General features: G+C 45.4%; 1 protein-coding gene across 5 annotated transcripts in view; it reads left to right on the forward strand.

The window, feature by feature from the left end:
• Positions 1 to 24851, forward strand: part of tho2 (THO complex subunit 2-like protein) — a 76974-nt gene that overhangs the window by 22857 nt on the left and 29266 nt on the right. For all 5 annotated transcript variants that reach the window (XM_084601619.1, XM_084601621.1, XM_084601622.1 and 2 more), the window contains exons 13-24: positions 2780 to 2881; positions 8995 to 9079; positions 9216 to 9309; positions 11755 to 11835; positions 16166 to 16262; positions 16357 to 16474; positions 16824 to 17003; positions 17891 to 18055; positions 18159 to 18221; positions 19713 to 19807; positions 19878 to 20001; positions 24195 to 24336. In XM_084601619.1, the coding sequence (XP_084457745.1) occupies positions 2780 to 2881; positions 8995 to 9079; positions 9216 to 9309; positions 11755 to 11835; positions 16166 to 16262; positions 16357 to 16474; positions 16824 to 17003; positions 17891 to 18055; positions 18159 to 18221; positions 19713 to 19807; positions 19878 to 20001; positions 24195 to 24336 (1346 nt within the window). The remainder of the gene's footprint in view (positions 1 to 2779; positions 2882 to 8994; positions 9080 to 9215; positions 9310 to 11754; positions 11836 to 16165; positions 16263 to 16356; positions 16475 to 16823; positions 17004 to 17890; positions 18056 to 18158; positions 18222 to 19712; positions 19808 to 19877; positions 20002 to 24194; positions 24337 to 24851) is intronic.

Consider the following 24851-nt stretch of genomic DNA (forward strand, 5'->3'; position numbering starts at 1 on the left):
CAGTGTTGTAGGTACAATCACCTGTTACTTCGTGGAGGGAGTTCAGCCTCTCTCCCCTCACTTAATCATGCCTCAGCATTTAAGGACAGCAGACGCGTACTCGCGTTGTTCCCTCAGCCTAGGCAGCTTGGGCTCTGCGCCGCTCACTGCATCGTGAAGCAGCTCTGCATCTTAACGGGCGCTCACCTCCAAGCGCCCTTCCTTGTTCTTCGACAAAGTGTAAAAATGCTTAGAAAAGTATCGCAGGAGTAAGCAGTGCTAGCACTCTTACTTCGCATTCTATTAACTTTGCAAATATGCTGCATTTTTTTTTTCTTGCTTTTTCCCCCCCCCTGAATTACCAGCCCCCAAGTTGAGGGGGGGGGGGGGGGGGTGCAGCCCTTACACAGAGGTGGGCCTTGCATGAGTATATAGTATTGCTGTGAAAACTGTTTACTGATTATTGTTGAAATGCAGCAGGTTTTTTTGAGCTCGTTGGAGGTCTGTGCACAGCAGACTTTGAGCACTCGGTATACACTATGTCTTAATGAAAGAAGCATTTAGATGAAATCCCTCTGCCAGCGCTGCTTTCCAGGCATTGTGAAGATATTTTGAAGAGATGGGTGTGCCGCTGGTATTGTAAACTGAGCCCCATTTCTTGAACTGTGTGTTTCGTTAACATTAGCACCTTCCTGGCCTGCCAGAATCATTCAATGAAGAATGTTTCAAAATAATACCTGGTGGCTTTAGTTTCAAGGATATCATCCTTATATTTTCTGCAGATTTTTTATTATTTTTTTAATTTGTTACCACTAGGGCCCCTATTCAGTGATTTTGCCAATGTCTGTCTGAAGCTGGCCTTGAAACCATAAACAGGGATCCTTGGATTCTACGTAAGATGCACTATCCTTGGTGGGCAATAGGCGGATTTGGAGCCTTAATGCTATTATCCAAAGTTGCCGTACTGGCGACTGCTGCCGAGTGACATGGCCATGCGCTGATTGATTAGTGGTTTGTGTGATGTCGGTGAGACTGCATGTTGTGGCGAAATTGGCAGGAGCTGCCAGCATGGGCAGGCACTTTTTGAGATGGGAATCAAACCCACCTGCACACATGAATCCATGGTCAGACACACTACAGTGCAGTCCACTTGTAACAGTATTGAAAAAAAACTGAAAAATTCGATCGTTATAACCAGTTATCGTTATATCTGGACCAGCAAAAAAAAAAAAAAAGAAAAAAGAAAAAAAAAGAAAAAAAAAAGAAAAAAAAAACACCCCACTTTTTTCCCCATGCATGTAGACTTGCCTACTTACTAAGGACGAATGGATCTGGTTGGACAATGCTAATCATTGTAAAGAGCACTAAACACTTTATTACAGGCTATATCAGTAGTCATACAGTAACTTAAGCATACTAAAAAAGTATTTGAAATTCATGCTTGCTTGAGCGGCAGCTGAAGCTTGACAATAGCGGTGAGCATCGCTTCCAGTAGCGCGTACGCTGGCAGCAGTCCTTTTTGCATGCACGAAACCGATCAAGACTGTATGACCTGCAGGACATCTCTAGTCTTGATGATTGTTAAAATCGTTAAGCACGAATGCCCATATTTTTTCACGAGGCTTCCAACCTTGAAACCCTGCCAGAAATCTTGATGAATCTTGCTGTTTCATCTCGAGAGCTATCGTATTGTCGTTGTCGGCGCCATCTTCCACGGACACACAATTAGCGATGACGATACAGCCGCACGCTTTGTGCGGCTATAGAAAGCAATTGTGATGATGGTGCTCGTTTCCTAATCACACCCAATGGCCCTTGCAGATTTCTCCACGCCGTTTCGCTTTCGCTGTTTTTGTAGAGAGTTTTCGCATATTTTTTTTCATCAAACATTAAGACAAATTTTCAGGGTAAAGATCTACTGGGTGGCGACAACGCTATTATTGTATCTGATGTACCTCCGATAACCGATCGTTATATCTCGTTTATTTTATACCCCTATGGCAATGGGAAAACTGATAATGGCCAATAATTTGATCGTTATAAACAATGTCGTTTGGCTTGGTTAAAGCGGGGCTTTATGTCTGGATCAGATGGCACGTACCGTGTTAGCTTACGACTCTGTGTAGTGAGTGTGTGTGACCAGAAAACGCAGTGAGAACTCAAGTGCTGGCAAACCTAATTCACATTTTGCTTAACCATGCTAAATAAGCCGGCATTGTCTTTTTCATGTATCTAGTTATTTTATAGATGTGCTACTGCGTTTGGCAAACGTTTTTGACAATGTCCGCATTCATTTCTTTAATAGTGATGCTGAAAATTTTGAAGTAGGGTATATGACAATGTTTTACTGCGATCGAAGTGAAACTCTAAAATTGGTTATTCTGAAAGGTAATGTTTCTCTCCAACTTCGCTTTTGCGTTGCAGTAGGCAAAATAATTTTACGTGCAACTATTTCTGCTACAAAAGCTGGAACGTTTGCTGCATAGGGCCATTTTGATTGGTACAGAGCGTGAAATTGCTGTTACAAATTGCAATATCTGCTCCTAAAAAGGCTGCTAGAAGCTTGGCGTCAATTCCACCACTGGCTTGGATTGAAAAAGGATCTTCGTATTGCCGAGTTCATGCTCTTTAGACTTCATATACTGTCGATTTTGCATGCGTGTAATCCATCATTTTAGGATGTTTTTATGCGAGTTTTGATTAATGTGGCATGTCGAAGTGCACGCTTCAGTGAAAAATCTTTTATACTGTTGGCCTCCAGCCTGTCTCTGTTCAGTTCAGGCAATGTGAATTGTTTCAGGTACCTTCTGTATCATCATTGGAAGAATTCGGCCTACAAGAGTCACCCCCTTCTCATCAAGGTCAAAGCAGACTCGCTTAAGAAGATAAAGTACATCATGAAGTATGTTTTCGTTTCTTATTTGATCTGAAATTTAATCCACCTTATATCCTTGTGTAGGCGCTGTTAAAATAACAGCCCACAGTACCTGCCTTTTTTGTACCCGCAGCAGCAAGCTCTAGAGGCAGGTCTAAAAATGTTCTGTACTGCTCCCTATTGTATGATTTCGGTTTTCTCCAAAAATGCCCTGGTCTTTGGCATAAATTGCTTTGTATAGTATACATTGGCAAAGGTGAAAAAATAACCTGACTACAGTAAGCAACTTATTATGGCCATCACTTCATACGAGTACCTGTTGAGGTTTTAGTAGGGAATGTTGTACCTTTGAGGAAGGCCCGCATTTGTTTTTCTTTTTCGAAAAGGGTGCTTAGGATGGAATGGACAGCTTAGTGTATCATTATATGCTGTAAAGATTAGGTAGGATGGGAGGGTTGAGTATAGTCTCTGATATTGATGATGGCTGTTCTTGAAGAAGCATGTTTGCACACCAGTCAACCATGAAGTATAAATGATCCTGTCATGGAAGATAAACGAGTAAGCAAATAGGAAGTGGAACAGCAGCAAATTTGGTTCATCTGGTTTCTACCTTGCTGGGCTTTGCCAGAGAAAGCCGCGTTTGGTCTGTCTTCTGGCGCTCCGCAGTGCATGCTTGAAGTTGGTTTGCGGTCCACACGAGACATACTGAAGTTGCTCTTTGTTCAGAGCACCAGCAGGATGAATGCTGTCGGGTCGCATCGTCCCAACAACGGGCATTTCGGGTTCCTCCTGGTCAATCCCTGGAGAGTCGCTACACCGTCACCGAGGATAATCGGGAGGTGATGGGGCTCGGCGGCTGGAGCCCTTTGCCACAGCTTTGCTGCAGTCTGCTACTTCCGTCGCCAGGAATCATCGTGTTGCTGCGTCTGCATTGTGAATGACCTGCATCATCACTCGCGTCATCTGCACGAGGAAGCATCGTCGGGCTCCTGAGGGATCGTCGCCTGTGCTAATGAGCCATCGGTGTCATCATTAAGGCCTGGCCCTCTAAGCGTGTCTGATGTCTGCAGTTCCTGCTATTTCTATCAAGTCTGATACAAGTCTGATTCAAGTCTGATTCAAGTCTGATGGTTAAATCAAGCTGGATAACATGAGCTGTCAAGTTTGTTGAAGAATTGTGCCAGACCATCTCCAGAAATGTCCCCGATCTGCTTTTAAAAGCGATGAAGACATCACTTCTTATTTTACTGGGAAATGCTGCCTCAACCTGAAGAGTTGCTGAATTACCTCAACACCTGAGAATCAATCCTTCAATTTAATGCACCTGGCCTATAACGAGTCAACCACTCACTCTGCAGTTTCCACTGTCATCTTCACTCCTTTGAGCATCTCGAGATGCAGTTGTGATACTTGGAAGAATCTTTTGAAAGTCCAACAGGCTCCATAACTGTTCATTGAATGGGAAGAAGAAAAAGAAATATATGATTTTGTGACAGCCGTTTCATGCCATATCAATCAAGCATTCAAGATACTGGAAAATTTTCAAGATACAAGTAGCAGCAAGCCGTCGGCTGATAAAGTTGGGGCTGCTTGGAAGCTTTTGCAAGAGTGCTGCAGTGAAGTTTGACAGCATGTTGGTGCAGGAAGAGGGGAAGAATTTGGCAAGAGAGAACCACACCTGTTGGTAGCTGCTGTTGAAGCCAGGAGAGAGAGAGAAAGACCATGGGGGTAACAAGCATTATGCCGACACAATCTTGAAGTACAAGCACAAGCTTTGCGCTTTCTGAAGCAGTCCAGTTCACTTTTAACTGGATGCACAAAGGCAAAAATCTTCCAGCATCATTTTGTCAAGCACACGTCCATGGAAATACAACAGCCTTCAACCTGTCATGTGCTGCGTTGAGCCAAATCCATAGCGAGATCTGCAAAATCAGTAGTATTGGAAGAAAGCACCATGGTGATATAAGTTGACGGGAGCGAGAGGCGAGTTAAGAAGTTCCATGGCAGCGTGACAGCACTGTCAGTCCATCGCCTGCATTCAAGCCAGAGTCCTTCGCTGATGCTCAGTGAGCTAGCTGTGTCGCTGCGAAGAAGAAAAGTCAGCGATTCCAGGAGCTGCCCTTCAGCGATGATCAAGTGCGTCTGTTGTGAATCTGTGGTGTACTTCAGTGGACAGTGCTTGTGCGGTCCCCTGAGACAGTTGTGTCAGTGGTGATGGTGTTTTCGTCATCGTTTGCGAGAGGTGCGAGAAGAAAGTGGTGTGCTATTTCAAGACGTGAATATGATATGAAGATAGTGATATGATTCTAAATTATTCTTATTTTTCGAATAAGAGGGAGTAATGCAAAGGGGTACATAATGGTACTGAAAAAAAATATTGATTCTTGTTACAGTGGCAGATCAACCGTTGCAGCTTACATGTGCCACAATTTTTTTTTGAAGCTTCAGTCTCATCTTAGAGGATTGTTTCTTGGTGCATTGTTTCTTTTTTCTTAAAATGTTAGAGGTAGTCAGTTCGTTTTCCACATTGTGGCACCTTGAGGCGGTTTCTAATTTATTTCTCGCTACTAGTGATTTCAGAAGCAAGTAGGTGCAGATCTCCAACTAGTATGTATTTTTGAAGCCTTGCGGACATAAAACAAGCTGCTAGGAATAAGTGCTTGGACTGTAAAGTGCGTAAGCCTTCAAGTTTGTCCTGTGACTTGTATTCACAGTCTTATTTGTGTGGAGGGGGATGGCTGAATGATCAGTACATTTATGAAAATAGCACATTTCCAGTGACACTTGTTTTTGAAAAGCTTTCAAAATGCATCATGTCACTGTGCAGGCAGAGAAAAAAAAAAAAGAAAAGGCCTTGTAAAAGCATTGATGGAAACTTGCTGACCTGTAGACTTCTTTGAAAGAAAAGGAAGAATTGTTTCTTGCACAATACAAGACATTATGCTTCTGCTGTTCGATGATGCTGGACCTACTTTGAAATCTTTTCAATTAACTGTGTGGGCATTTTAATGTGGAGCAATTTTCATCAAGCATATTTGAGCTTTTGGGCAGAGCAAAATAAGGCTGCTAGAGGATTTCTTAGCAGGAAGCAATGACAGCTAGTTGATTGCCTTCTTATTCAAATTCATATTAGGCAGAACCCATTAAAGAGTATGCATTGTTAATGCAGCTTCAGGTATTATTGGCACAAGCTTGTTAGCTCTACTGTCGTCTTTGGACCGATCCTTCTTGTTTGCCAGTATGGTAAGCAAATTGAATTGGACAGGGTTTTAAATAAGGTTCCTTATTACATACATGCACGTGCCATATTCAATTCTTAGTTATGGTTTATTAGGCTTTGTGGATGTGGAGATATGTCCTAAGGGCCTGTAAATTTTGCATCTTGGATACAGCAGAAGAATGGCAATGGATCGATACCATACTGGCTTGCATTGTCGCCGATATCAGTCTGCTTTGTACATCTGAGTTGCTATTAATTAAGGTCTTGCATATGGTTCTTTGATTAGTGGCTGGAAGTAAATTCTAGACAGAGCAGACAGTATTCACTTTAAAAGGGAAGGTCGCTTAGCTGGCATGTAGTCTAAGCTTTTTTTACCTATGAGATTTCTTTGCCAAAGCAGCAAGTATTTGCAGGTAAACAAAAAATGGCTGTTTTCATACATTGTAAAATAAAAGTGATTTTTTTGCCTTGTAGCCGTAATATATAGACCAGATTTTTTAGCCGCTCCCTGGCGCTGCCATTGTCTGCTGACTAGCACGCTACCGCACGGGCGCTTTCTTGGGGACTGCGGGGCCACGGTATCGCTGTGGCTGCGCCTTCACGGTAGTCGCAGTTAACTAGCCTTCGGACACTAGAGAACATCGCCAAAAATATTTTCTCCGCACGGTTGTGTTAGGGCAAGTTTATTTGCATTTTCGTAGAGCTAAAATCGACTTGTTATTTATGGGGTTTAGTTTGACGTTCACGTTAACTGTGTTGATGCTCATTACACAGCTACGCTAATAATGCCGTTTTGGTCCCTTACTGATGATAAAACGTTTGTGAACAATTGCCAACATTACTCTTGCGTATGACTCGCATATACTAATTCCATTTCTAAAGTGCTCGTCCTCCTTCCTGCCAGCCATTTTGAATGTCACCAATTAGGATGTGTTGTCGTTTGCGTAGTGTGTGCTAGTCACATCAACAAATTATCGCTGTGTTCATCTGAGCTGACAAGCTAACGGCAGGCAGATTTTGATGCACTTTATTTATGAACACGGCCGCATTAGGGTCGTTTCTTTTTATCCCTGGAACTCCATAGCATCTTTCAAACTGTTGCGCCTGCATGTCAAGCATAATGCACCTTTTTATTTATATCCTGCAAGTACATTCTCCTACATGCCAAAGAAACAGCTGCAAAGAAAGGCTAATTGGAGCATAACAACTCAGTTTTCATATGGTATATGGAGTTTAGTGTCCAAAAGTGGCATCGGGTATGAGGTAAGCCGTGGCGGAGCGCTTTAGAAATTTATTGACTGGTTTAGGTTCTTTAACGTGTGCTGACATCGCACACTACACAGGCGCTTTAGCTTCGTCTTCATTGAAGCGTGGCCGTAGCTTCTGTGATGGAACCTATGTTTTCGGGCTCAGCAATCAAGATCCCTAACCAAGTGCCATTGCTGGAGGGTACAACCCTGTTTCGCTATTTGTATTAATCCTTGGACAGATTAACACAGCAGCCAGCTCTCGTTAGTTTTGCAGCGCCAAGACGAGTATATTTAATTATGTTATTGGTGTGTGTAAAACTGCTGCTTAACCGCTTGATTCGGGTAATAGCAAGTAATGACTTGTTTGTTGCGTCCGAGGTGACAGCAAAAGGCTGTTACGTTCTACCGTTTTGCACACAGACTTCACTCTGAAATAAGGAAATAACAATTTGGAGTCCTGGCAGTCGTATACTTAATTTCCTTAAAGAAAAAATGAAAGCTAAAGACAACCACTGTTGGTCGAAAAAACACGTTTTGCCTAAGAAAACTTCAGCGCGAAGCTCGTCAATCCGGTTAAATCTCTCACTATGACGATCAGGTCCAAAAATATACATCCTTGTACACTATCAACTAGCAAAAACGTGAAGGTTACCCCCTCCCCCCCTTCCAAAGAAAAATCAACAAAAAAAACGACACTGCTGCGCATAAATGGCGATTTACAGTTCGTAACCATGCATGGTAGACTACCCTCGTATATTGCGTCACCGATGGAACAGTGTATTTCAAATTGCTGTAGCACTCCGGAACAGGGACAAATGTGAGCAGCAATGCACGGCACACACCTACATGCATAGGTGATAGAGCGTGCTAATGACAGAATTGAAGAATGCTTGCTCACAAACACACATTCAACGCGAGGCGCCCGCGCGACTGCAGTCCCCTGGCCGCGCGCCTCCAACAGAGGGCACCTGGAGTCGTGAGTAGGAGCGTGCTAGCATCCTGCGTGCGAGGGTAAAAAAAAGCTGGTTTATATATAAAGGCCTTGCAGAGGAGGTAGTGTCTGTACCTGAGTAGTTGTTAGCACTGAAGCTCTTGCAGTCCAATGAGGGTCAGCTAATTAAAAATGGGTCTTCTGCAAGGCAAAAACGAACCTACTGGTAATGGTACATTTGTGTGTTTAATCTAGGATTGTGGTTAAGATAGTAGCCCTCGATTACTTTGCATTATGTGCATAATTATTACAAGGTACTTTGCAAACAGCCAATGGACCTTTCAAACTGCATAGCTTCTTACCAAGTGAAGTCGAATGTACCTGTTGTGTTAAAGTTGGTTATGAAGGGGGAGAGTGTGTTCTTCTGTACATAAATGGTTTCGAGTCTTCGCTTACCACTCAAGATGGTTTTACATTTGGCTTATTATTCTGGAAGGCAGCAAGTTAACTGGATTTGGCAAACCAGCTGATGAAGGCCTAATCTTATCTCGCCATTGAGAGCAGGTGCAGAATGGGTCTGCGCATTTTTTAAACCTTTCCCAACTCTCATGCACTGTTTAGTCCTCCCATGCCTCTTTGCTGCATTGTTCAAGTTGCTCCAGATTAAAAGTGAGTCCTGGTGGATTCTGTAGTGTGTGTTGTTGAAATGACCTCACACTGTTGTTGTTTTGTTCCTCAGGCGTCTAAGTAAAGAGAATGTGAAGCCCTCAGGTCGTCAGATAGGGAAGCTGAGCCACAGTAATCCCTGTTTCCTCTTTGACTATGTGAGTATTGGGCTGTCCTGGCCACAGACCGGTTAAGGCTTGATCGGACTCTTTTGTGCTTGTCAAGCCTGATTGTGAGTTTGGCCTAATTCCCTGGCTTGAGTTGCAAGTGCATTTAGCTTTGCCTGGAACGCAGATCCTGTCCCAGATCCAGACGTGGGACAATCTAATAGTGCCTGTGGTGGACTCGCTCAAGTACCTCACCATGCTGTCCTACGACGTTCTTGCCTGTATCCTTGATGGAGGCTCTCGTTAAATTCATGCACCACTGTGCTCGCGCTTCGTTTGGTATCTACGGTTAGATTCTTGCCACCTGTAGTTTTTGCTTTAGCGTTGGCGTGACAATTTTTCTTCTCTCTGAACGGTAGGGTTGCGCAAATATTTTAGTACGAACCAAATATGTGTTTCATGTTTTTAGCGCATTGTATTTGAGAAGTTGCAATGTGAGAATTGCTAGATATTCTGCAGCGATCGAATATAATGCTCGCTTCATAAATCCGACTGTGGTGGAACCACAGAGTCGGAGCACATTATCCGAAGGTTGAGTTCGAAGTGCCAGGAAAATTGTGCAAAGGCTTCCAGAACGGGCCTTCAGCGATTACAGCTGCCAGATGCGGAGGAAGGCATGCCAGTATGCGTGGAAATACGCTGAATACAATAGTAGCAGAGAAAATGTTAATGCTTGTCAAAAGCCCCACATTTCACCCATTGCACTATAAGGCTTTCGTATTCATACAGGCCGCCAGTGTGTCTGATGAATGTTTTGAGGGGAGATAATGTCTTCACCATTGAATAAATTGGGCAAATCTTCTGGCCCCTTGGAGTCTAAATTAAGAAGCTTTTACTACCCATGTTATTGTTAGTTGCCAGTCACGTCATTTGTGAATTTTATTTTCTCACTCGTTTAGCATGACCCCTTTAGGTTGCTTACATTTATGCTGTTTAATCAGGCGGTACGCTTTTTTGCGCACATGTTACGGGTGTGTTCAGATGAGAAAGATAATTGAGGTCCAATGGCCATTTTTTGTTTTCAATGCAGTTTTTACGTGTGGTGGGCAAATATCTTAATAGTACAAAGGAATGAACCTTAGTTTTGCAAGATATGGCTTAGTTTTCTCGAAAAAAATTTTGTTATATCCCTAGAGGCGGAAATTGCTGTTTTTGCCATTTCAGAAAGTTGCAAGTTTGGAGACCTTTTCCAAATTTTCGTGCTAGGCTATACACAGACGCACAAGAAAGCAGGAACCACGTACACAGGAGAAGCGTGCACTGTAAACATTGGTGTCAGGCTCAGCTGTTTACATCCCTTGACTTACTTCGAGAGTTGTCCCAGGTCTAGACTTGCTTCCGCACTAAGATTTGTCATCTACTATTTTTACCCCCTAAAGCTATGCAAATTTTACTTTTACAAAAACTATTAGAAACCCGTTTTGTTGCTGCTGTTGATTTAGTAAAATATCGTAAACTTTGTTTCACGAGCGTCATGCTGCAAAAATGTTCATTTTTGACCTTAAATACTGGCATGATGGCTTAAGTTCTTCGCACTAAAACATTTCATATGCGGGTTATGTTCTTACTTTCACATACAGTTTGGAGCTCTAGATTGCTATATGTTTTCTCCATAAGGCATCAGATTCGGCCGAAATTTTAAAACGGCAGAAAAGAGGCAACTTTGATTCCAGTTAAAAAAAAAAACAAAACATCTTCGATTTTTATTAAAATCTTTCTCAAGAATCTTCGGTACCTCAGAAATATTGCGGACTAAGAAAGTGTTGCATTATGCTGTTTAAAATTATAAAAATAAATATAAAACCAAACGCTTGTCCTGAAAATTACCAATCAGCCCTACATTCTCGCGCGACTAAATAAAGTGTTGCCTCTGAAACTTTTTTTCTATATTATCCAGGCCTTGTTCTTTATTCCTGGAAAAATTTGAAGCTGTTGAATTATTGAACACTGTAGATTTATCTGTTCTTTCTCCATATTATTTTGAAATCTGCCAAAATTCAATAATATAAAAAAACAGACAGCTTTGATTCAAATTTTAAAAACTACCCGGCTTCGATGTGTATTGAAATCAACTAAAAACAATTCTAAGTACTTTATAAATATCAGGTATTAAAAGTTTTGCATTATATAAACTAAAGATATAGAAATAAATATAATAACTGAATGCATTGTTTTATTCTATAGAAGCGCTTCGGGCTTCGCATTGAGGAGTAGGTGTCAAAACTTCAATTTATTATTTGCTAGATTTAGCTACTTTTTATCTTATGCAATATCAAAAGTCTTCTCAATGCTTGGTCTTTTTATGCTTGTTGGCAGGGTTGAAGATAGCTTAAAATGGAATAAATTTGCTGTTTCTGGCAATTTCATGGGAGTATCCAGGGTACTCCCAGTGCACTGTGCGATTTCAATTTATGTTCAACAACCCCAGGTGGTCAAAATTTCCAGAGCCCTCCAATACGGTGTCCCTCATAGCCTGAGTCGCATTGGGACGTTTAACCCTACAAACCAAACTTGTTAATTTCTGTTTATGCTTTTCTAACCTCATTGTAGTGGTTGGCTGTTGTAAGGATGGCACTACTATTAACTGCAATATGCTAACAACTTGTAATGTCATTATGCTCATGTTTGCAAACACTTTTGGTTTTCCTTGACGATGCTTATCACAGATTGTGTTGTTGAGGCTCTTTGTTCGCCTGAAAAGGATCGGATGAAACATGATGGAACCAGCATCTCACTGTGGCTGCAAAGTAAGTCTGCCATAGCTGTCCATAGCATTTAATAACGTTTCTTGATGTTCTCAACATTTGCCATGACTGCTCAGTGTTTAGGGCACTTACATAACTGGAGGGCTTGGGTCCTGTTCCAGCCGAGAGCAATCTCACTTTTATGTAGGCAAAACTCAAAGAGGTATCCGTCTGCTTTGCAATGTCAGTGCATCCTGAAGAACTTCTGCTGGTATATCATACCATATACAGGAGAACCCCGTTCATACGTTTTTTCGCCGGTCCGAGAAAAAAAAAAAAAACCTAACAGCCGAGAAAACGCAACAGTGAGAACGGCTCCGAAAAGGAACGAGAACAGTGCAGCTTTCACTTCAAACAATTTATTTCCGCAAAGTGACATTGGGACTTAAAAAAATCAAGAATAGTGGACTGCCGTTTCTTTCGCTCGCTAGAAAACATCAGGAGCTTCTCAATAGCCTGGAAAGCCGCATCGCTGTCCGCGTCGCTTTGAGGTGTGACATACCTACGGAGGAGGTCCAGAGCCGCGACTGCTTCTCCAAAGCTCGGATCTGACAAATCCTCGGAATCGTGTGGCTCGAGCTCATCATCACAATCTTCAGCTTCACTCGCGACCGAGCTCGCAACAATATTACCAATACTCTGGCACTCCTATGTCACGACGGCAGAATCCACTGCGACGTAGTCGTCGTATGTGAGTCCCGTGGCACCCAGCGCATCCATCGCCTCAGTGAGCTCTTGATCGCAAGAGGCTGCTTCCGACTCCCCAGCGTCTGTGTCAGGAAATTCCCCTTCGCCGTCTGTGCGAAAGCCACACTGCACAAAGCAGTGCTGTACAGTTGATGCGGCCACTGCAGCCCAGGCTGAAGCAACATAGTGCATGGCTTCAAGCACCGAAATGGTCGTAGGCTGCTGTCCACGATCAATACGTGCAAGACAGCGCTTCACAACACACTTCCGGTAGGACTGGTTCGATGGATGGATGGATAGATGAAGCTGAACCCTTTGAATCGGGCGGTGGCGGTGCACGCCACCTAGCCGACGTTCACGAGGCAGATGGCCATCTAGTGGTGGCCTCTTCAACTCGCGTGCAGCTTCTTGAAGTTAGTTCCATAGCCAAGCCTAGCCAAGACTCTTCAAAAGTCAAAATGGTGGTCTGCGCGCGTTGCCTCAGGCTGGTTCGCGGTGACCAGTTGCGACGTACCATACGGGAACGTTTTCACAGCTACAACGTAACAACGAGGATCTCAATACATTGGATCCTACGGGAGCAATGCCGGGACCGGATGAAAGCGACGTAACAGTTGGGAAAACGCAGCAGTGAGGAACATAATAACGGGGTTCTACTGTATACACTTTTTTTTTGCGATTTTGACTGGATGCGGCTCGTACACGAGTCAGGCCTATATCTATGTGCATGAAAGTCTTAACATTGCTGTGACTGTCCTAAATAGTAACATAAACACTGCTGAGTGACCACACTTTATTCAAGAAACTTCCTCGTCGCTATCGCTTCAGCAGCTATCTGACGAGCTCGCGTCATCGGCGCCTTTCAAGAGGTATTCATCTTCGATGCCATTCATCTGGTTCAAGGTACCAGTCACCTTGAAACTCTTGGCAGTGATGTCGGATGGCATCGAACGCCATGTGCGTAAAATCCGCATACAAACTTGCTGCAGGGAGGCCCTTTTCTGTCGTCCAGTAGGCGTTTTTTCATGAACGTCCGCTGCTGTCCACTCCGAGTAGCAGCGCCGGAACTCTGCTTTATATGGCCGATTGACAGAACCGTCAAGTGGCTGCAGAAGTCTTGTTATCCTCCAGGAATGACCGCTAAATGCGTTCGACTCTCGTCAGGCCAGGCTTTGACACGGTCTGTGAGATGGGCTCAAACTGTCGAGGACGAGCAAAGCCCTATGTTGCAATGGGCCGCCCAGTCTGTTCGCCCACACAGTTCTGACCCAGTCTAAAAGAGTTTATCACACATCCAAACTTTCTCATGGACATGAACAAATATTCTGCCAGAAAACTTTTCTATGGGCAGCGTCTTTCTTTTAAATGCTACATATGGTGGCAGCTTTCTATGCACCTTCGACATTCGGCACCAGTTGTGCGCGCAGCGACGGTTTTCACACCTTTAAAGTCAATCATACTATTTTCTGGCGTATCAAACCAAAACGGGCGTCTGGTCCACGTTCCCTATTTGTGAAAGGTCATAGCCGTGCTCCCTCCGAAGCCGTTCACAAAATGGTGAAACTGCAACAGTTCGTTCTCGTATTCATTGGGTAGCTTATGACAAAGCGTTGTTGTGCGTCAAATGGAGGGAGCGTTCCGAGCAATGGCTACGGCTTTCGCGCGGATCATCTCCGTTGATACTGCATAGCCATTCTTTCTGTTTTCATGACATACTCATAAAGTTCCTTTTCAAGTTGAGGAAACTTGCACTGCTTCCCGCGGAATGCTTTGCTGTTGCGGTTCGTACCAGCGAGTTGCTCTTTTTGCTTGCACCACCGACTCACATACTTCTCGTCGACTTCGAACTTGTGTCATTCAGCTTGAAGGCGACGGTGTAGGAAGCCAAATACTACCCATAGTCATTGAATGGTGAACGCAGGCCACGATCCACTGAATAAAACTGCATGCAAAAAGCATGCTGCCACCACAACACCACACAAAGAAGAAATGGTGCTGGAACAAAAACAGATACCAAAATGCGGCGTGTGGCGAAGACTGGTTTGCCTCGTGATCTCACAGTATTGATGATGATAGGGGCTGAAAAGCTGCTAGCGCCATCTAATGAGGACTCATGAAGGCTAACCTGTGCTAGTGCATGAACTTCTGCGTTTCGATGCGAAAATATATATATATATATATTTTTTTTTAAATTTCGTCCCCAAAGTTAGGAGTGTGGCCCTTACATGGGTATACAGTGAAGCCTCATTATAACGAACAGCTAAAATATCGAAAAATAGTTCGCTCTATCCATAATTCGTAATATAAAATTTCGTAGAAAATACACGCAAGAGCAGCGAAATTCAATCAGAGAAGGCACAGCAACTCTGAGGGTGCCTGCTTGGGTCACGTCCATTTATTTGCGCGCAAAGAACTGCGTTATCGCAGCCTGCTTTTTTTAGTTGATCGCGTTCCGTACGCCCTGTTCCACAGTTTGCAAACACTCAACAAGGGCAAACCCACTGCTCTCAATAGCACTGCAGTGGCGGTGCAGTAAATCCAATGCAGCAAGCTTCTTGTAAAGTCGGAATGTTCTCATCGGCTGCAGGGTCAGCCTGAGCTTCGTCTGCGGGATGTTCAGAAACTTCCACAGCGATTTCGGCGTCCGTCAGTACAGCCGTGGTCGCTGCTTACAAAGTCCTCTACAGTCATTGTTGCGGGCATGTCACCAACAAAACGCGAAAAATCATTCTATGCTCATCGAGCTCGCGGAGCACTGCTTCTGCTTCGTCGGGATCGTCCCCATCGTCACTTGATGCACGGGCCTCTGCTGGAACAAAACCTGCGTGCCGAAAGCAGTTGGCAATCGTTTCGCCTTTCATGCTGTCTGATGCCGCTTCAATGCTCCCAGCAAGTCGATCTTCAAGAGTGTCAATCAGTCTCCTCTTGTAAACTGCCTTGAAGGCCCTGATTTTATCTTGAGCTTGGTCTTTAACGTCAGTGCAGCTCTTTTTTTCACGTTCACCACCATCACAGCACTACCCACACCCGCGCACTAAACTCGACATGACGACCGATGCAGCCTCTGCCGAATGCTACTACGGCCACGCTGCGACTCCGCTGCTAACATTAAAAACGCGAAAGATGCAAAAAGCAAAATTCGATCGCGCCGCTGCCGCCACTGCTGAAGCGGCGCTGTCAGCGATTGTGATATGCGAATGATTTCTTATGGCCTCCGAGATCACTTCCGCGCGCGCAAACAGGCGCGCGGGGGTAATCTCGGAGGCCATGGATTTCTTTGGCTGTCAACTCCCAATGCCGTCGTGGCATCTGTGGCGCTGTCAGCGCCTGCGAGGTAGTCCTGAACGTTTGCTGCGCCGCACAACACACATAATGCAACGAAGCCTGCCTTCTGAGGTAGTGCTTGGCGTCGCGAAGTTCGTAATATCCGTTTTATGCCGAACCGCGTTCGCTATGGGAAGTTGAAAATACATGAGTTTGACAAAATATTTTCGGAAGAGTTCGATATATTCAATAATTCGTAATATGCGTGTTCATTATATCGAGGTTTGACTGTATATACCTAATCTGGAACTCTTCGCTGTGGAGTCCCTCACAACCATGTCACTTCAGTGTGTTGCACTTTACGATTTTTTGTTTCTATCAGGCCTTGCCAGCTTTTGTGGTGCGGTCTTCAAGAAGTACTCCATTGACTTGACAGGCCTGCTTCAGCTTGTTGCAAACCAGCTGAAGGCTGAAAGAAGGTGAGCCTTTTGAGAAGGGGCAGCCATTGGTGTGCCGCGACATGCTCTTTAGCTGCAGCTTATACCCATTCTTTTTGCTCTCTGTCCTCAATAGCCTGGATTTACTGGTACTCAAGGAAATTGTACAGAAAATGACTGGCATCGAATCCACTGAACAAGCCACTCAGGACCAGCTGGAGGCCATGTGTGGAGGAGAACTGCTGAAGGCTGAGGTGCTATTCTTTGATTACATGCTTACAAAAGCTGAGTGCTGTTGCATGGTGGATTTACATTCTCATAGGATATTCTCATAACACTTGCCGCTTTCAAGGCTTCAATGCAGCTATCAAGCGCCAGGATATAAGCGTTGCACGCACGTAGTAGGTGATATAGGGGAAGGGCAAACTCCTCGGTCATTTGTCAGTGCTAATCAAATGAATATTCCTTTTCAATCTTTTTGGACCCGATTCGATGGGAAAGCTCGGCAATTACAGAGTTAGCCCCCCCCATCAGCTATCATTAGCAGCAGCAGCTTGAGCATGCACGTTGCTTAGAGTTGGAGTGACGTTGCCTTGCATGCAGGGAGGCTATTTCCACCAGCTGCGAAACACCAAGAAATCATCTCAACGGCTGAAGGACGCACTGTTGGAGCAGGATTTGGCCTTGCCCCTGTGCCTTCTGATGGCCCAGCAGAAGAACTGCATCCTCTACCGGGAGCAGGAAGCCTCACACCTCAAGTTGGTCGGCAAACTCTATGACCAGGTAACCAAAGAACATACTAGTCTCTTTTAGGAGAACTTGGTGTCATGTCATTTTTTTATCTCATTTTACAACACTGCCCTCCACTAACTACCCTTGGGCTGAGAAGCTCAACCTTTCAACTGGAAACTAATTTCCTTTCTTCGGCTGAGAAACTTTTCAACTGGAAACTAATTTCCGGTTTGCTTTTGCTTAATTCAAAAGTTATCCGGAAGCATTTTTATTAGAGCACTTTTGTTCACTTCCACTTGATAGCAAACCGAATTCTTTGCTACAACTTGTCCAGCCCCCGTCAAAGGTATGCAACCCAAAGGGCTTGATTCTGAGTCCTGCAGCATGTCTCGTTTTGAATCTTCAGCTATTATAGTCTCTCAAAACCAGAAGGGCCTCTGGTCCTTACCCAGGCTTTGGTCTGCCAGTTTTGTTAGGGAGTCCCATTAAACGCTTAGACGGAGCCCCCTTGAGCCGTATACACCTTCGACGGGGTCATTGCATCTGCATGCCGTACCACCTGGCATGCAGCAGGGCAGTTTTTTCCTTACGGTTGTAAACTTTCTGTAGTGATTATGGTATTTAAAAACAATCTTTACCTTTCCCTCACCAAACAGTCATATCGACCTTGCGTTTGGTGCATGGTAGCCTTAGCGGCTTATGTGCCGTAAAACACAACACAGTGCAACAACACTACGGGTAGCAGTGCAATTTGTCGACTCCGACCAAGTGGAAATGTGCCGCAGTGCACATTGAGCACACATACTACGCTTCCATGTGAGTGGGACTGAATCGGGATTGGAATTTCCAGTGATTTGGGCAGGTGGGAGCGTTCAGATTTTATGGAAGTCGTCTGCCGTGGCTGGGGCCTACATTTGGTTGCGGTCTTGCCTTTGCAGTGCCAGGACACGCTCGTGCAGTTTTGCAGCTTCCTATCAAGCAGCCTGAGCACTGAAGAGTATGCTGGAAGACTTCCTCCTGTGGACCAGCTCCTGTCACGGTTCCACGTGCAGGCAGATGTGGCTTTCTTTTTGGCCAGGCCCATGTTTGGACATCAGATCAATGTGAGGTCAACACTGGCTCGCCTCTTACTTTTCTCCCGTATTGCCCATTTTCGGTTCGACATCGCTACTAATTCTTGTTTCATTGTTCTCTTCTTTTCTTCAGCTTAAGTTTGACGAGGCCAAGCGGAAAGATAAGAGCTTCAAGACGCTAGCAGGAGCACAAAAGGTAAATATTTGAATTGCTGAAAAAGATAAAAGGCAGAAAGACTTGAAAACTATGCAGCAATAATGTTGTGCCCTATCAACCTTTTTAATTTTATTCACGATACCATTCTTTCTAGAACAGTTTTCTCACCACTTTTTAGCAGTTCATGCGGTCTAGAATTTGAAATTCAGCGCTCTGCTAATTCACAACTAGTGGCAGTCTGTTTCAGTTCAAGGCATTCGAGACACAAACCCCGCAGCAGTGGTGCAGTGGTTAGGCCACTTGACTGCTGTGCCGAGGGATGCGGGATCTTATCCCGCCTCGAGGCAAAAAGCAAGGTGCACCCGTGCGCTTTGTGATGTCAGTGTACGTTAGAGAGCCCTCAGAGGGTCGAAATTTCTGGAGCCCTCCACTAGGGTGTCTCTCATAGTCAGAATCACTTCGGGAGGTTAAAAACCGTATAGACCAACCGACAAAGTAGCCATCGAGACACAAGACAGCTTATTGGGAAAGTTGGTTCTATAGCTATAGTTGTATTGACTAGACACAGTAGGGGGAACGCAGCATTTCACGCACTGGCAACTGAAAACAGTATTAGCTGACCAGCAGTATACTAAATACCTCACTGGCACCCAAAATTAGAAAAACAGTGCTTATGTCATGATTAGGAAACGCAAAGGTTAATGTACAGCTTGTGCACTTTAGTATACATACTGAAGACAACATTTTCTTAATGCGAAAGCAATGCTACGACAGCCAAAGTGAGACCTCTGGTGGAAGTGAGACCTCGGGTGGCCGCAGCTACGCCGTGAAGAGGCAACTACGCCGTGAAGAGGCAACTACGCCTTGAAGAGGCGTAGCTACGGTCTTCTCATAAAGAAAAAATCAGCCTGCCATGACATTTGAATTCACGTAACACCTATACCACGGGCAGGAGCTGCCAACTCTGGTTGCTCCTTCCATATGGGAGAGGGATATCAGAATCGGCCTGCCAGAACTGTTTGCATTCCCGTTACCCCTACGACACGCAGGCACGTCCATGTGGCTTGGTTGAAGCGTGACTCTATATGTGGGCTGGTAGCTTACGCTCTCGCGTCAAACCCTTAAAGGATGAGCTTAAGTGTCCCCAATAATGTAGCACCTTACACTGATAGGGCATGATAGGGAAATAATGTAGCAGTCAAAAGAAACTTCCACCGTTGCTTTCACAATTCAACTAGGGTTAACCAGAGCTAAATCGCAACTTAATTTTTTTCTGTGACGCCACTGTATTGTGCTCTTCGTACAGTGTCTTGTGAAGTGTGCTGTAGCTTTGGCTGTAAGAGGTTCACCAGGCAGTGTGTAAACTACTTTTGTGTGATATTTAGTGATTTGTTCACTTACACTTGCCATAACACTATGTTGGCACAATTGACTGAAGAAGTTTTGCTTCTGATTCACCACAGCTGATGGAAGTGCTGTGACTTGTGTGCCCTTTTTGTCCTCGAGCCTGATGCTAGAATCCTCGTGCAGCTGCAGCGCTATGTGGATTGTGTGGACCAAGTGATGTCTCAGGTGGTCGAGAACGTCAGGCCGCTACATCCAGCGAAAACGTGGGAGGACTTGAGGTGAGAGCTGCGTCTTAGTTTGGAGCCCGGTCGGTTGTTACACCTGTGGTATGTTCACTCGTGTTTGCAGCCCCCAGTTCTACGTAACCTTCTGGTCGCTGTCCATGTATGACCTCTACACACCCTCGTCCAGCTACCAGCGTGAGATGCAGAAGCTCAAAGATGCATCAAATTCTGAGGAGACCAAGGACATGGTAAGGTCCGCATACGGAGCCAGTTTCGTGAGCAGTTGATTACCATATGCCATGCAGCCTAGAAAATTTGAGATGCCTCACTTCCAAACTTGGAGCTTGCTTGTGCTTTTAAATTCTTATATACAGTAAAACCTTGTTAATTGAAACTTACGGTTAATTTGAACTGACGCACGGGTCCCGGCATGGCCCTATGTATTTCAATAGGAGAAAACGCCCGATAATTCAAACATGCCAGTAGTATCCACAACGGTTAATTCGAACTAGGAGCCCGTGGCTCACACAGCTCCTTGCAGACAGAAGTCGGCCCATACCGTGTACAACGCGCAGAAAGATTACTAAAGACGCAAAAAACAAAATCTTTCAAATCTGCTCGCGCGTGCGCGAGACGAGGTGCGCCCTCGACAGCCACAGTGAGCATTCCGGTGCATGCCGTAGCAGGTTTTCGCTGCCGGCTGCCGCCAGGTTCCATCACACCAACGGTCCGGCGCAAGCCGTTGCAGGTTTTGGCTGCACCGCGGTTGCTGGGTGCGCTTATGACAAGCCTTTTTTCTTTTTGTCCTGCGGTCAGGTTGCGTGCACAACGCAGTTGTTGGTGTCGTGCATTTGTTCGTGCCGCGGTGGTCCAAGTTTTACCGTTTTCGTTGCCTCACCGCTTTGCCAGCGACGACTCATCGATTGTGACAGCCATGGCAAACCGCGGTAAATACACGGCAAAGGACCTCAAGACGAAAATGGAGATTTTGAGTGAGGTGGATCGTGGTGTCCTATCCAAGACGGGATGTAGCCAAAAAGTACGACATCAAGAAGAGCACGCTGTCAACGTATCTCAGAAACAAGGAATCGATCAGTGCTGCCTTTCGTAAAGACGATATGGAGCCCTCTCGCAAAAGGCTATGGACGTCGGCCCATCCCGAAGTGCATCCCGAAGTGGAGAGTGCCGTAATGGCATGGATAAAAGAAGTTCGCAGCCGGAACATTCCGTTAAGCGGGCCCATAATTGCTGCGAAGGCTGCAGTCTTTGCCAGCCAAATGGGCATCAGCGAGTTCGGCGCGTCGGAAGGCTGGCTGTCGCGTTTCAAGGCGCGTCACGGGCTGACATTTAGAAACGTTTGTGGGGAGTCAGCTGAAGTCGACAAGGAAACGTGTGAACAGTGGTTCTCCAGTGAACTGAAGAAACTCCTCGCTGATTATGCGCTCAGCGATTTAATGCTGACGAGACGGCGCTGTATTTGAAATTGTTCCCCAACAAGACCGTCACTTCCAAAGGCGACACGTGTGCTGGCGGAAAGAGAAGCAAAGAAAGAATCACCGTCATGATGTGCGCAAATGCGACGGACACGGAACGGTGCCGCTTGCTGGTGATCGGCAAGGCAGAGGAGCCTCTCTGTTTTAAAGGCATCAAGACGCTTCCTGTTGATTACACCGCAAACAAAAAGTCGTGGATGACGGGAAATTTTCACCGACTGGCTGCGCAAGCTAGACAGGAAATGCGCTGCACAGAACAGGAATGTTCTCATGTCCGTGGACAACTGTACAGCTCATTGTGACGTGAGTGGACTGACAGCAATCCGCTTGGCATTTTTGCCTAAAAGCACGACTTCTGTGCTCCAGCCTATGGATCTTGGAGTTATTCAGAACTTAAAAACGCTTAACAGGCGTCACCTCCTAGAGAGACTTCTTCTTTGTTTGGACAGTGGCAAGTCGTACGACATCGATTTGCTTGGAGCTGTCCACATGCTGGCATCATCGTGGAATACTGTCAAGCCGGAAACCATCAAAAATTGTTTCCGCAAGTGTGGCTTCGGTGACGCCCCAGAACCATGCAGCGCGGAGGTAGCGGAGGCTTCGTCTGATGATGACTCCGTCGTGCTCGACCGTGGCTACGCGGCTTTGTCGGAGGGTGTCGCCTTTGAAGCCTACGTTGACGTTGACAACGATGTGGAGACGTCTGGGCCCTTGAGTGATGAGGATATAATCGCGGCTGCATGTGCTCCACAGGGCTCACGGGTGGCGAACCCGGCTGAAAGCGATGAGTCCGACGAAGGCGACGATCCGGTGCCACCCCCTAGTGCATGTGAAGTAGCGTCGGCGCTCCATCTCGCTGCACGATACTTCTCCGCCGATGAGAATTCAGATCCTGCGCTGGAACTCTTGGGCAAGCTGCAGTCGATGCTTGTGGAGTCGCGGCACAAGAAACGCAAGCAAACACACATTACCGATTATTTTTCCGTGTATATATGTTTTGAAGCTCGCTACTCACACGAATGCATTCCGGTTCTTGTACGCGGCGCATGACTGACCGATTAGTCCCGTTCATTCGCCGTTGCGGCTCGATTGCAAAAATTATCGGAATCGCCCTCCGTAAACGTGCAGTAGCGCCTAGCCCTCTTTACTCATGGTAAGAGTCAACATGTGGGCTCGGCCAGCACGGTGGGCCACGATGGCGCTCATTCCAGTGCCCGACTGTTAATTCGAACAATTTTCTCGGCCCCTTCGAGTTTGAATTAACGAGCTTTTACTGTAGTAGGAATGAAAGTGTTTGCTTATTAGGCATAGTACTAGCATTGTTATTCTTGTTCTCTGGATAGGGTTGTTTTTATTTCCTGAAGAAATTCATCCTGCACCTTAAGTTTCTTGAGGCAGACTCATGAACTCTCCTTTTTGGCGTCCCTAACCTTTTGGACAAACGTGTTGAGCCACCAAAATTTTGGATGCATGTTTTTCGTCGGTGTGCTGAACAATGGTGTGTGATTCAAGATTTTGGTTTTAACTACTGAAACATGGCGATCATCTTATAGATGAGTTCCCGTCACATGTCATAGAGTAATTGCTCATTCATTTGTTTCGCAATTCCAGCTCTTGGTTAAGCTTGTGTAAACATTGCGGATTAAGGTGGGGTGAGGCTTTCTTTTGTCAAAAGGGGTCACAGATGTGTGTCCTGCGGGCCACATGCAGCTGGCGGAGCTGTGGGATGCAGCCCACTGGCATAAATAATGTTTTCCAAAAGCATGTGCCAGGTTCACGGTTTGGCTTTACTGCCAGACTTGTTTTCCAAACAAAATCAACTAAAAGGCCTCGTTCCCAGATGGTACACATCCTTTGTGAAATGAAAAGAGATATTGGCTCCTTAATCTCTGCTAGTTTCAGACTGACATCAGCTGCCTTCAGGAGCAGGTTGCTAGAAAACAGCGCTTTTTTCGTTTTGACTATAAGTTACTGTGTTAATAAGGTAAATAAACCTTTGTATCCTTTCTCTGAGTCATCGTGAAACGTCACTTATCGGTGTATAGGCAGGTTCGAATTCACCTTTCTTCTTTATCTTGTTGTTTTTATTTTATTTTGTGTTTATTGCTTCTTTCCTTACTACTTGTTTATTTTATTTTTTTTTTTTTTTTTTTTTTTCAATTTTTACTCCTGTCCCGCGAGTGAGGAAGTTTTCTCAAGGTGGCCTGCTTAGCAATGTTAGTTGTTTGAGACGCCTGTGACGAAGCATTTCTTAAACTTTCAAAGAATGTATTCAGCGAGGCATTCACGAATTCAAAAGTGCTTTTTGATGCCAAAAGTGCTTGGGCACAGAAGGATGCGCGATCAAATTCCGGCTGCGGTGTTCACTTTTTCAATGAAGGTGAAAAGCAAGGCGCCCATGTATTGTACAACGTCGGTGCACGTGAAACAGCCTCGGGTGGTTGAAATTTCCGGAGCCCTTCGCTGCGGCATCTCTCATGGCCTTAGTTTCTTCGGGACGTTGAACCCCACAAACCAAACCAACCAAACCAAAAGTGCTTTTTTGTTGTGTGTTTAAGGGGCGAAACAACGGTCCCGCAGTGTTCGTTTCTAGGAAAGCCAAAGGCAGCAAGCATACGCATTATTACCACTTTGGCAGGTGAAAGCTACATAGATAAAGGTTGCCATGACATGCTGTGTTTATGCTTCTAACTTCTGCCTCCTTGTGAACTGCTGCTTGTTTAGTGGGTGATGCTACCATCAGTAGATATTGGCTCCTTCCATTCCGATTCAACCAGCACTAATTTTTGTAATTTTAAACCTTGAAACTTGGTTTGAAGGGCTATCAGGCCTTTTGTCCTGCAGTGTTCTTGCCTAAGAGATTGTAATGTGCATGCACCGTCACCGATAGCAACTGCAGGCATGTTTGTGCCAGCAGTGCGCAGAAAGCTTGGTGTATCTTTCTACAGGCTCCCAGCAAGCGCAAGAAAGAGAAAGACCGCTGCGACGCTTTGGCAGACAAGTTGGCCGAGGAGGAGCGCAAGCAGCAGGAGCACTGCGCACGCGTCCTGGCTCGCCTTCGCAGTGAGAAGGATGCCTGGTTCCACTCCAGTAAGTGCCGTCCCATCTGGACTGCATTCGTAGACTGAGCAGTCGTCGGGCATTTACAGCCACATGCAATAGTCCTGCTGCAGTGGCTCATTGTTTAAGACACTCAGCTGCAGATCCCAAGAACGTGGATTCAGTCCTGGCTGCGGTGGTCACTTTTTGATGCAGATGAAAAGCAGGGTGCCCGTGGGCTGTGAGATGTCGGTGCATGTTGAAGAATCTGACGTGGTCGAAATTTCTGGAGCCTCCCACTATGGCACCCCTCCTACCCGGAGTCACTTTAGGACCTTAACCCTTTGCGGTCCCTAGTCGGGCCCCGCCCAACAACGCTACTCGGCCGTAGCGGTCTGCTGTCGGGCACAGCCCGACATGCTTTTCCATAGTTGAATTGCGTGCGTTTCGGCTTGCTATGCAGGATGTGCCATCTCTTGGCAAATAATAAACAAGTCTTTTGATTCGTTTCCAATTTTTTAAACTAGAGGGCAGCACATAAATGCTTTAGAGCTTTGGCAGAAGCA

Source organism: Amblyomma maculatum, chromosome 4 (genome assembly GCF_055883805.1).
Source record: "Amblyomma maculatum isolate TAMU_Amacu chromosome 4, ASM5588380v1, whole genome shotgun sequence".
NCBI lineage: Eukaryota > Metazoa > Arthropoda > Arachnida > Ixodida > Ixodidae > Amblyomma > Amblyomma maculatum.